The sequence below is a fragment of the Pipistrellus hanaki genome (genome assembly GCF_964339955.1).
Source record: "Pipistrellus hanaki genome assembly, chromosome: 1".
NCBI classification, from domain to species: domain Eukaryota; kingdom Metazoa; phylum Chordata; class Mammalia; order Chiroptera; family Vespertilionidae; genus Pipistrellus; species Pipistrellus hanaki.
The window spans coordinates 79,306,479-79,320,153 of NC_140503.1; the positions used below are offsets into that span (position 1 = coordinate 79,306,479).

The window sequence follows — 13,675 nt, forward strand, 5'->3', positions numbered from 1 at the left end:
AGACAGGAATCTAAAGCTTGTCTGCGCCTATACCAAATAGATGCGCATGCCTGCAAGCAATTCAACAAAGCTTGTCTGTGCCACCCCAAGACTCCGCCCCATTCAAGCGGAATACAGAAACCCTCCTAGATGAGACACTTCTGATCCTCATAGCCAATTGGCTTGGAGATCAACGCTTCCCACTGATACCAACAACAAGCAAGGCTTAACAACAAGACTGCACACACAGCCCACAAAGGGCTACACCAAGACTGTCCACCTCAGGTAACCGGGAGGCTGACTCACTGAACCATATAGGACACCTTAGCACACAAAGCTACCCTACCAACTCAGGGAAGCTATGAAAATGCCGAGACAAGGAAACAGATCACAAACAAAAGAAATGGAGGAAAAGAAGCGACTGGATATAGAGTTCAAAACCACGCTTATAAGGTTTTTCAAGAATTTCCTTGAAAAGGTCGATAAGACCTATGAGGATATGAAAAGGGATCAACTAGAAATAATAAGGGATCAACAAGAAATAATAAGGACCAACAAGAAATAATAAGGGATCAACAAGAAATAAAGAATACATTGTCTGAAATAAAAAATATTATACAGAGTCCTAAAAACAGAATGGAAGATCACAAGAATCAAGTCAAAGATTTGGAACATAAAGAGCCAGAAGATACTCCTCCGCAGAAGCAAGAAGACAAGAGAATCCAGAAAGTTGAAGATAATGTAAGAAACCTCTGGGACAACTTCAAGAGAACCAACATCAGAATTATGGGGGTCCCAGAAGATGAGAGAGAGCAAGATATCGAAAACATACTGAAAGAAATAGTGACAGAAAACTTCCCCCACCTGGTAAAAGAATTAGACTTACAAGTCCAGGAAGCGCACAGAACTCCAAACAAAAGGAATCCAAAGAAGACCACACCAAGACAAATCATAATTAAAATTCCAAGAGCAAAAGACAAAGAGAGAATATTAAAAGCAGCAAGAGCAAAGAAGGTAGTTACCTATAAAGGAGCACCCATACAATTGTCAGCTGATTTCTCAACAGAAACCATGCAGGCCAGAAGGGAATGGCAAGAAATATTCAAGGTGATGAATAGTAAGAATCTACAGCCAAAAATAATCTACCCAGCAAAGCTATCACTCAGAATCGAAGGTCAGATAAAGAGCTTCACTAATAAAAAAAAGCTAAAGGAGTTCATCACCACCAAACCAGAATTATATGAATTGCTGAAGGGGGTTCTTTTGGAAGAGAAAGTAAATAAAGATAAAAACTATGAACAACAAATACATAACTATCAAGTGAATCTAAAAACCAAGGGAATTTAAAAAAAAATCTGATGAACAATATTTACTGGTGAATATAATAGAATCAGAGGTATGGAAGGGAAGTGAACTGATGATTCTCGGGGAAAAGGGAAGAGACTGAACATAAACTGTGCAGCTATGGATGAGGACAATGCGGGGTGGGAAAAGGGCAGAGGGTGGGGTGGGAAACTGGTGGAGGGGAGAATGGAATGGGGGGGAAATTAGGAACATTTGTAATAATATGAACAATAAAGATTTATTTAAAAAAAAAAAGCAGGTCTCATTAAGCAAGTTTATTCTATGTATAAAAAAGACTAAGTTTACTCGTTCATGCGGGGTACATAAAAAGCTCTTGCCGGTGCCAATCGCATGTGTGTGTTTCTATCTGTCAATGTCAATCGTGAATTTGGCTGACATTTCTATTATAGAGAAAGGGCAAATAGTGATATTAAAATATTTCTTCTAATTAATTTCCTTTCATTGTGCACGAATTCATGCACCAAGCCACTAGTAAAAAATATATATATATATATATATATATATATATATATATATATATATATATATATATATATTTTTTTTTTTTTTTTTTTTTTTTTTTTTTAAGCGGACAGCAGCACAACCATCTTGACCTTCCCCTGTCCCTCTGAATGACACCATCAGACAGTGTTTATAGGGATGGAGTAAAGCCCTTGGTCAGAACTCAGTTGATGTGCCTGTCCTGGAAAGGGAAACACTTCCACCAAGACCTAGAAAGGAAGGCCTCCCAACAGTGGGGCAACCCAGCCTAGAGAGTGTGTGTGTGTGTGTGTGTGTGTGTGTGTGTGTGAGAGAGAGAGAGAGAGAGAGAGAGAGAGAGAGAGAGAGAGAGAAAGGGGGCGGGAGTGAGCAGCCAGATTCCAGTGTATTAAGTGACTAGTAGTTTTCCATCAGAACTGAGGCCCTCCCCAACACGGCCCAGCAGTGTTCAGCCCAGTAGCTGGGAAAATAACAGATTGCAATTCAGTGGTTAAGAAGGAAACAACACAATTCTCTGGAAGGAAAGACTCCTTTATAGAGAAAAGAGAGGAAGCTACAAAGGCAATGAGAAGGACCGAGGAGGAAAATTATAGAGATTTTGAAGGAAAACTATAATACGTAAAACTATGAAAGAATAGAAAACTGTATACAAGATATTGGCTAACTACGACTTCTTAAAAGAGAAAGTGACAATGAGTGATAGTGTTTAAGTCGTCAAGAGCTATTTTACAATTCTCCCCTAAAAGTAAGGTGGCGTAGGATAAAGAATGAGAGGTTTAGGAGGTTACAACAGGACCAAGAACCGACTGACAGTACGAATTGATAAGCATCAAAATGGGTTATTGAATAGTTGTGGGATTTAATTATTTGGAGAAAGGTGCCCAGCTAGCTCATTCGGTAGAGCATGAGACTCTGAATTGTTTGGAGAAGTATAAAAAGTGAATTTTCAATCATCTTTGTCAGACAGCACCTACAATGGCCTGGCACTTGATAGTAGTTACCTGTGCTGACCACTCTGCAGAGCTGTTCCAGGCATCCAATCAGACAGTGTCCCTGTCAGGACTGGAAACAGCTCTTCTAGTCCCTTCCATGCAGTCAGATTGGTTGAATGAACCTCCTCACTCCCAGCTCTTCTATAAAAGGCATCTGGTTTACCCCCCACGACCACCTGGGAGGTGGGCAGGAAACGTAATCGTGTCCTATTTTACACTAAGGCCCACGGAAGCCGCGACTGTAGCCTTTGGTCACAGAGGTAGCACTAAGGTGGTGTGAAGCATCAACTCTCTGTAAGAGCATTTTTGAAAGATAGTAGTACTGGTTTCCACTTCAGAAAATGCGTTCAAAATAAGCTTTATTATAATCAGAGCGAGGAAGGAAAGAAATAGAAGAACTCTTTGATCTAGTTCGTTTACTTGGAAGAACGAGTATATCCTGTGACATCTTCCTAACGTTGGGAATGTGTGCCCGAGTGTTTTCATATAACCACTCTCCACCAACTGAGCTGATAAACTAAAACATACTGTGTTGCATTGATTACACTGAAACAAAAAGCCTTTTCACCGAGACAGATAACTGAAGTAAAATATTTTCTGAATAAATATTTTTGGTTTGCTAAGCAGCTTTCATATTATGCATCAAAACAGACAATTTTTTTTTCCAAGTTAAAAAAGAAATCACAGCTATTCTGTAAATAAAACATTAGGCAAGTGTGAACCTTAGCATCTTCTGAAAAGCAGACCTGAGGCCAAACTTTGATGACTGATTGTAAATCCATCCAGAATAATTAACAAATGTAATGTCGATGATAAACTGGAACTTCTTATATTATATTAAACCCTACATTTGATTCAGCTTTCAATTATTCATGTTATAAAAAGACTTCCATCCAAGATGAGAGAGGGCAAAGAAAACCAATGTTAAAATACCGTTCAGGCAGACAACATCCATAGCTCTGGATAAAAATGCAGGAAGAGAAAAGGAAGCAGATGGTGGGGAAAAGGACCAGACACTGCTGTGGGCCAGACATTGCAATGCCTTAATCTGCATTGATTTGCATGGTAGATAATTTTACCCTTATTTTAGCGAAATGGAAACTGATTCACAGAGAAATTAAGGGATATGTCCAAGATCATAAATAAGAGTAGAAGCCAAGACTTGAATCCAGTTATCTCAAGTTCCAAAGCTCCACTGAGGAGAGTGCATTTGCTCGTACCCACCTGCCTCTCCCAGCTCATCCCCTTCCTTTCACCCACCTACTCCAGCTTCCGTTCCTCCAACAGGGCAAGTTCTTTCCCTCACCAGACAACTACAATTGTCTGGCACTTGATAGTAGTTACCTGATCTGTGCTTTTTTTTCCTAGTGCTTTGAAAACTCTTATTACCACTTTACCTTGCTGGCTCTTTCTCATCTTTCAGTTTTCAGCATAAATGTCACTTCCTCAGATAGTGCAGCCCCAATCCAAAATGTGGTTCCCTGCATCTGCCTTCATGGTCCCCACGTCTGTTCCATTCCACTCTTCATGTTTTGTAGTTACACCTCTAATAGTGCTTCTTCCTTCGATGCTGCTCCCCCACTACACTACAAGCTTCTGCAGTGTAGGAATCACGTCTGTCTGTCTGTGCTTCTGGTCCAGGACCCAGCGCAGTGCCCAACACACAGAACGTATTCCGTGCATATATTTGAATGAGTGAGGAAGTGAGGTATGGGAACCGTCTAAAATGATCTACAGGCTGACAAGGGTAAGTTAGCCAAGAGCATTGAGGATTTATGGCAGTACGGGACTTATTCAGATCTTTATTGGTGTGCCAAATGGGACATTAACAAAAAGAATAGAGATTATCCCCCCACTTAAAAAAAAAAAAAAACCACAAAAAAGCAACAACTCACTAATCAGAATACACACGAGAAAGCCATGGAAAACTCTGGGCCCTTAAAGCCCTCACTGTGCCGGGAAATCAGCATTGTCCTGGGTTTGCCTGTCCCTCCCTTGACCACAAAGCCATGGCTTCTCGTCATCATTGCCTGTCAGCTCCAAGTTACCAAACGGCTGTCTGATTAAAACACATGCTAGTCTCATCTCTAACTCTTCAACATTAATCACTTCGAATTAATCCAGGCTAATCCCTTCAGATTTTACACTAAAAGGTGTCAGACTGGCAAGTCTGGTCTTCCCAAAGTGTCCCTGATTTTTGTCATGGGCTTCACTTACCACAACACTTGCTCAGGTGACTGACTTCCTGTGGGTGAAGAGCTAATGTGTTCTAGTTAAACAAAGATTGAACAGCAAGTCAGAATTCCTCAGTTTTGCTGAAACCGGTTTGGCTCAGTGGATAGAGCGTCAGTCTGCGGTCTGAAAGGTCCCATATTTGATTCCGTTCAAGAGCATGTACCTTGGTTGCAGGCACATCTCAAGTGGGGGGTGCGCAAGAGGCAGCTGATCGATGACTCTCTCTCATCGATGTTTCTGACTCTCTCTCTTCCTCTCTGTAAAAAATCAATAAAATATTTTTTTTTAAAAGAATTCCTCAGTTTTCATTCAGGTCTGTTACTACTTACCTATGTGCACAAATAATTTAAACCCCTCTAACTTAACTATCTTTTTGTTGTTGTTAATCTTCACCCGAGGTTATTTTTCCATTGATTTTTAGAGGGAGTGGATGGGAGGGGGAGAAACAGAGAGAGAAACAGAGAGACACATCAATTGTTTGCCTCCCGCATGTGCCACAACCCAGGCTGGGGATGGAGCCAGCAACTGAGGCATGTGCCCTTTACTAGAATCCAACTTGAGACCCTTCAGTCTTCCAGCCAACGCTCTACCACTGAGAAAAGCAATCGGTTGCCATACTTGCCCCAGCCAGGGCTAATTTAGCTATCTTAATTTTCTCATCTGACAAATTACAATGTTCACTCTGATAGACTTACAGCTAGTCCGAGGGCCTGGAAGATTCTCAGAGACATCTGGGTGACTGACTTGCTCTAATCCTGCAGCTCTAACATCAGAAAGCATTCTAGACCAGACTGCGCAAGCCTGGGGAGAATGAATATGTTAAAAGCGGGTGTGATGCTGGCTTTGGCAGTACCTATCCTAAAATTGGAACCAAACAGTGAAGATTAGCATGGCTCCTGAGCAAGACTGATGGAAATTTGTGAAGCGTTCTGTATTTTTAAAACCAGGAAGAAAAAAAAGGGGGTGTTGATGCTTGTGTGCTCTGCAGTATACTGTCTCATGTGTAACACCAATATTGGTGATCTGACCATAAAGATCCAGCTGGGCTTAGGTGGGGTGGGGGTTGGGGTGGGAATGGTCTTCCCACAAGTCCCCAAGCGACCCTCAGTCACTCAGACTTAGTCACATGCAGGGACGTTGAAGCCCTCTTTGGGGGCCCAGAGGCTTGTGTGTTGTGTCTGTCATGGAGAACATTGGTGATCTCTCTCCTGTGATTCCTGATGGCACTTTGTTCCATCTCCATCCTCAGATAAATACACCTTGACTCATTTCCCAGGCAGCATCTGCCTGGCCTGTATTTCAGTCAGAACCTACTGATGGGCCGCTCCGGAAACTTCACTCTCTCTTCCTGTCTCTCATCATGGCGCAGGACCAAGGGGAGAAGGAGAACCCCATGCGGGAACTGCGCATCCTCAAGCTCTGCCTCAACATCTGCGTGGGGGAGAGCGGGGACAGGCTGATGCGGGCGGCCAAGGTGCTGGAGCAGCTCACGGGCCAGACCCCAGACTTCTCCAAAGCCAGGTACACCGTCAGATCCTTTGGCGTCAGGAGAAATGAGAAGATTGCTGTCCACTGCACAGTCCGCGGGGCCAAGGCAGAAGAAATCTTGGAGAAAGGTCTAAAGGTGCGAGAATACGAATTACGAAAAAATAACTTCTCAGATACTGGAAACTTTGGTTTTGGGATCCAGGAACGCATCGACCTGGGGATCAAATATGACCCAAGCATTGGTATCTACGGCCTGGACTTCTATGTGGTGCTGGGTAGGCCAGGTTTCAGCATCGCAGGCAAGAAAAGCAGGACAGGCTGCATTGGGGCCAAACACAGAATCAGCAAAGAGGAGGCCATGCGCTGGTTCCAGCAGAAGTATGATGGCATCATCCTTTCTGGCAAATAAATTCCCGTTTCTATGCAAAAGGCCAATAAAATGTTTTCAGTGAAAAAAAAAAAAAGAACCTACTGATGGAATTTGTCAACATGGTGGTAACATAAGTTCAAATGTGCTTTGGAAAAATAAAAAGTATTTCACAAATATGAGTGATTATCACCAACTGCCTATAAAGGCAATTTTTTTTTTAATCCTCACCTGAAGGTATGTTTTTATTGCTTTTCTTTGAGAGAGAAAGAGAGCAATGAGAGATAGAAACACCTATGTGAGAGAGAAACATCAATTGGTTGCCATACTTGCCCCAGCCAGGGGTCAAACCCACAACCCAGGAATATGCCCTGACCATGAGTTAAACTCACAACCATCTGGTGCACAGGATGATGTTTCAACCAACTGAGCCAGCTCTGGTTTTTTGAGCTCTGATTTCTTTTCTACAGGAAATAGATACACTATGGTATCTGTAATCAGCTCAGGTTCAAATTCTACTGTACTCACAGACTTAGAGAAGTCACACTCTGTCAAAACCTGGATATCTTCGTGTGAAAAATAGAAATTCAGTAATAGAATCTATCTCAGAAGGTTGTTGGGAGGGCGAAGAAGACCAAAGTCCCACCACCTCTTGAAATATTGATTTTAAGCTGTTTATTAAGGAACAAAATACTCAGAACCTTTGACCTTCCCTCACTTTTCTGCCCAAGAGATTCAGATGGAAAGGCCTACTCCTGGGAGGGAGTCTCAGGATGTTCTCCTTAGCTGGTTCCTGTTAAGTATGGTAACTGGGGGGCTTCAGGCCTGTTAACTAGACACCCCATGTCCCATTGTCTCTAAGTTGTCTACCAAGGACTTGCCTGCCCTGTGTGTTCTGCTCTTCCTCAACTACCTTTAAATCAGCCATTCTCACTTTTGAAATCTAAGATTCCCCACCTTTGTCCAAAATGACATTTATACACAATTTTGCTTCACTGCCTTTGGAATTTTCATGCGTATGTGAATTTCTCACAGGCATGTATTAAAATTTGATTTTCTCCTATTAATAGGTCTCTCTTAATTTGGTTATTAGCCCATCTAGAAGAACTTAGAACGTGGGAGGAAAATATTACTTTTTTTTTTTTTAGCGAAAGATAACACAGGAAGTATCAGGTGCTGTCCCAGCACAATGAAAGCACTAATATTTGAGCGTGAAATCAGAAACCCACAATTTGAGAGAGTAAATGAATTTAAAACTCTGAATCTATCAGAATATTTTATGTTAAAATAACAAAATTAAACTCAAACTGGCTTAAATCATCATGGTAACTCACTGGCACCTGCAATTGAAAAGCCCACAGGAGGTGTAAACATCAGGCTCTGTTCACAGAAGGTCCAGCTCCACGTCTCTGCAGTTCTGCTGGCTGCACCCTACTCCAGGTCACTCTCTCAGGCCGCCTTCCCTCGCTGTGGCAAAATGCCTGCAGCAGTTACCAGGACAAAACACATTCTCCTTCACATGCAGAAAGGATTGAACGCGACTTCCCACAATGAACAAGAGCCTTTGGTTTTGGAGACCCTGAACTTCCACCGTGACCAGGTGAGTGCCAGGCATTGCTGTGTAGAACTGGAGAGACTGAGTAGAGAGGTGCTGCGCAACAGGGAAAGGTAAAATAGATGTCACAAAGACAACCACAACGTCAGCTATCTACATATATAAAGAGCCAGGGTCCATAACATCCAAAATGACTGAACAGACAACCCAACACCCAAAGTCAGTCCTGCAGTCAGTGCTGGGTTGCAATGGCAGGCACTGTGGTAACCCAGCTCTGACTACTGAGAGGGATACGTGGATCAAACCTGGAGAGAGGCTAAGAGAGAGAAGCAGGGTCTGATCTGCAGCCTCTGTGGCAGCTGTTGATCAGCCCTTGCCTCTCTTTCACTCTGGGCCTCACCAGCAGCTGTGGGGGTGCTGATCAGCCCCACCTTTCTAATCAGACTCAGAGATAGGCCTGGAGATGCTGACTGGCCTAAAAACTGACCAACCAGAACCAAATCTGGATGAACTGCGGGGAGCCAATGGCTGCCTAAGAGGCAGAGCTTTTGATGCTGACTGGCATAGAAACCGATGAATCAGAACCTAATATGGGTGAACTGTGAAGGCAGAACCTAAGGTCTGAGCAGGGGTTTTAAGGACTATAGCTATTTGGTGTAAGGTGTAAGAAAGCAGTTTAATTTTTTAATGACCAGTTTGGCAGTATAGTGCACATGGCTGGCTATCAATCCAGATATTGGTATTATGTATTTTTGTCTGCCAAGAGCACCTCCTCCTACTGAAAAAGACTTTTCTCCCCCTAAATTTAAGCAATCCTATCCTATTTAATCTATCTATACTACTAAAAGGGTAATATGCTAACTAGACTGGGTCAACCAGCCATCTTCTGGACATCTGACTTCCTTCTGGACAAAGCCATGGGGGATGGGGGCTGAGGCAGAGGCAGTTAGGGACAATCAGGCTGGCAGGGGAGGGAAGTTAGGGGCAATCAGGCAGGCAGGCAGTTGGATATTCCCCATGGGGTTTCTGACTGGAGAGGGTGCAGGCTGGGCTGAGAGACACCCCCTCTGTGCACGAATTTCTTTCTTTTATATATATATATATATATATATATATATATATATATATATATTATTGATTTTTTACAGAGAGGAAGAGAGAGGGATAGAGAATTAGAAACATCGATGAGAGAGAATCATCGATCAGCTGCCTCTTTCACACCCCCTACTGGGGATGTGCCCGCAACCAAGGTACATGCCCTTGACCGGAATCGAACTTGGGACCTTTCAGTCCGCAGGCCGATGCTGTATCCACTGAGCCAAACTGGTTTTGGCTGGCTTTACATTTTCAAGAACCACTACTACAATGCTAAGTAGGTCCCATAAGCCAATTTTAAATTTCTAAGAGGAAGAACCCACTGTTGCAGGTAAGGCTACCTGTCTGTCCCTGGCCAGTCTGCTATGGCAGGGGAGGGTAGTGTCACCAGGTTAGGTCCTCGGCACACTCAGGACAGGTCCTACCATGGACTCTGGGAAAGGAGGTAAGCAGGGAGGTCAAAATATAGGTATGCATATGTTAGGCATGCCATTCCTTGCCTCTTCTGGCAAACTACAGTCAGTGCTACATGATTTCATAAAAACCTCAGAGAAATAGAACCAGTAGAGTAACACTAAGTCTAGATAAGCCAATCTCTCAGCTTGGCCCCATTCTAACATGTATCCTTTATATAGCATACTTTCTTAATGCTGTATTTCCTCACCTGCCAAATAAAGATAATTGTACTTGTAACTCATAAGATGATAGGAAGGATAAAGAAATAATAGATGTAAAAGTAATTTAAATAGTGTTATTTATACTCTGCACACTATAATGCATCTCTTCTGGATTCTAACTCAAGCCCCACTACTCCTATGAAAATACTTTAGTTCAAGATCATATTTATGAGAGCGCAGGTATAAAACCACACATATATGGACAGATAATTTTCAACAAAGGACCAGAAATGCACACTGGACTAAAGATAGTTTCTCCAATAAATGGTGCTAGGAAAACTAGAAAGCCACATGCAAATGAACAAAACTGGATTACAATTTGTCCCATGTACAAAAATTAATTCAAAATGGATCAAAGACATAAACATAAGACCCAAAATAATAAGTTCCATAGAAGAAAATATAGGTACCAAACTTATGGACCTATGTAGGGGACATTTTATGGACTTGACCCCAAAGGCAAGGGAGGTAAAGGCAAACATAAACGAATGGGATTATATCAAATTGAAGATCTTCTGTACAGCAAAAGAAACAGACATCAAAACAAACAGGCATCCAACCACATGGAAGATGATATTTGCAAACAGTAGCTTCAACAAAAGTTTAATTTCCAAAATATATAAAGAACTCATAAAATTCAATACCAAACAAACAATCCAATAAAAAGGTAGGCAGAGGACCTGAAAACACACCTCTCCCAAGAAGACATACAAACAACCAATAGATATATGAAAAGATGTTCAACCTCACTGGCAATTACAAAAATGCAAATCAAAACTACCATGAGATGCCACCTCATACCCATTAGAGTGGCCATTATCAACAAGACAAGCAATAACAAGTACTGGAGCCGAAACCGGTTTGGCTCAGTGGTAGAGCGTTGGCCTGTGGACTGAAAGGTTCCAGGTTCGATTCCGGTCAAGGGCATGTACATTGGTTGCGGGCACATCCCCGGTAGGGGGTGTGAAAGAGGCAGCTGGTTGATGTTTCTCTCTCATCGACGTTTTTAGCTCTCTATCTCTCTCCCTTCCTCTCTGTAAACAAATCAATAAAATATATTTTTTTAAAAAAATAACAAGTACTGGAATGTAGACTGGTACAACCACTATGGAAAGCAGTCTGGTGATTCCTCAAAAAATTAAGACTAGAGCTACCATGTGACCCAGCAATCCCTGGGTATACACTCAAAAAACTTGAAATCATGTATATGCAAAGATATATGCACCCCTATATTCATTGCCACACTGTTCATGGTGGCCAAGACATGGAAACAACCAAAGTGTCCCACAATAGAGAACTGGATAAAGATGTGGCACATACACACAATGGAATACTGCTCAGCCACAAGAAAGGATGAAATAGCACCATTTTAAACAACATGGTTGAACCTTGAGAACATTATGCTAAGTGAAATAAGTCAGACAGAAAAAGCTAGGAACCATGTGATTTCACTCATATGTGGGATATAAAACTGAAACTTATAAACACAAACAGCAGAGTGGTGGCTGCCAGAGGGAAGGGATTGGAGGGAGAAAAAGATCATATGAGTGATAGGAGAAGATTTGACTTTGGGCGGTGGGCACATGGTGCAATATACAGATCTTGTAACATAGAAATCCACACCTGAAACCTATGTGTTCATGTTGACCAATATCACCCCGATCAATGTAATAAATACAATTTTTAAAAATCCTATTTATGTCTACTACATACCTGTGGTGGACATACCTGGAGTGTCTTACGAGTTACATGGTTACACAGCACGTGCACATGCATGGCAGACATATAAGAGGAGAGCTACAAAGATTACAGAAAAGCAAAAAAGGAAAAACAAAGCAAACCAAAAAAAAATGTAAGAACAAAAAACCCTTCTCCCAAGAAAATAAAAACAAGTCAGTTAATAGCAGTGTGTGATGATATGTATTCCTTGTCCACTAAGGATTAAACAAAATGGAAATATGCTGTAAAAGTAGGTTTGGATTAGATATAAGAGAGAAATTCCTGGAAATGAGGGATGCTAAGCATTCCCTACTAACAAAGTCACTCAGTGTCTCCTCCTCATGAACAGATAATAGTTTTTTTGACACAGGAATTGCAGTGTTCACCTGTTTCTCAGCATCCAGCATGGTGCCTGCCTCTGCAGGTGCTCAGTAAATATTGTTGAGTTCATGAAGGTTCAGAAACTGAATAGACAGCAGTCATTTTTGTTTCTTCTCTGAGCAAGAAACAAGTTCCCTGGCCACAGCAGGAGAGGGGGTGGGGGGCATTTAACCTTCTCTGTTACAATATAAAATGCACCAATGAGAATGTTCTCATTTTTATAGTGTAGAGGTGATCTCCAAGAAGCAAATGTCCCTCTAGATTGTTATCTTTTTAGACTAGCCTGACACAAAAAGCCCAGCATTTACCCAAAAGTGTGGGAATTCTCCCATTGTCTTCATGAGCAGAGATGTGTGGACAAGAAACCGGGAAGGCTGGTGACCCTTGAGCTCTGACAAAGGTCAGGGCTGTACCCCCATGGTTTAGTCCAGACAATGGTAGCTGAAGCAACTTCCCTTCCAGACAGTCATGTAAATCCTTACTGATAAGAGTCTCCCTGTTACTGGAAATTGGCTGCATAAGGGCTATAGATGTATCCCAAACTGAATAAAAGGATGGCAAGACCAGAGCCCAAGCGGGAGTCCTTCCTCTTGAGTTGGGTTCCCACCTGGTCCCCCAATATTTCCAAATTATTATTTCTTGTCTCATCTCTTTCATTTGTGTGCGGCCCCTCTTCCAGAGCTCGAACCCTGAACCACACAGGACATGGGTCATCACACAAAAGCCCCCTGCTTTATGTTTTATGTCTCTCGATCTGCCCTCGAAGCCTGGACCCAAATTTGTCAGCACTCAGCAGTCCTCCGTGCTGTGCAGAAACAGCCTTCAGCACAGAGGAAGGCAGCAAGGCACTGTGGGAAGGAACCCAGAGACCTGGAAGGGTTCTGACCTTGCTGATCACTGCTTCTCTGGCCTCAGGCCCCTTGTCCAGCCTCCCTTCGTCTGTGTCCTCGTTTGTAGATGAGACACTCTCACGCCCTCAGCTCTCCCACGGAATGGTTCCAAACCGGGCACCAGAATCTTGGAGTTACTGTGCCTACAAAAACAGTTGTTGCTCAAGGGGAAGATGAAAGCCAGTGTGAGATTGCTTGAATTTTTAATTCTATATTTTCAGCAACTTCTCGGGACATTGAAAGTCTGAGTCTTATTTGATGTCTGAGGGAACATGTTTTTATCTCGGAGGGGACTGGGTCCAACTTCTTCATCCGCATTACAATGAGGCAAAAGTGGCAACACCAAAACAAATCTCAAAAATAAAGAGCCAACCTGACTGCCAAAATGACTGAAAGAAGTCAATGAAAACAATTTAAAACTCAAACAAACAAACACCAGAAAGACAAAATTC

At 42.3% G+C, this 13,675-nt stretch overlaps 1 protein-coding gene across 1 annotated transcript; it reads left to right on the forward strand.

The window, feature by feature from the left end:
- Positions 1 to 6,380: 6,380 nt before the first annotated feature.
- Positions 6,381 to 7,006, forward strand: LOC311629988 (large ribosomal subunit protein uL5-like). Its single transcript, XM_084898645.1, has one exon. The coding sequence runs from the start codon at positions 6,412 to 6,414 to the stop codon at positions 6,946 to 6,948; it is 537 nt and encodes a 178-aa protein (XP_084754771.1). The 5' UTR covers positions 6,381 to 6,411; the 3' UTR covers positions 6,949 to 7,006.
- The last annotated feature ends 6,669 nt before the right edge of the window (positions 7,007 to 13,675 follow it).

Bases quoted from the DNA above. Each gene is read 5' to 3' on its own strand.
- LOC311629988 (XM_084898645.1), top strand. From the start codon at position 6,412: ATGGCGCAGGACCAAGGGGAGAAGGAGAACCCCATGCGGGAACTGCGC.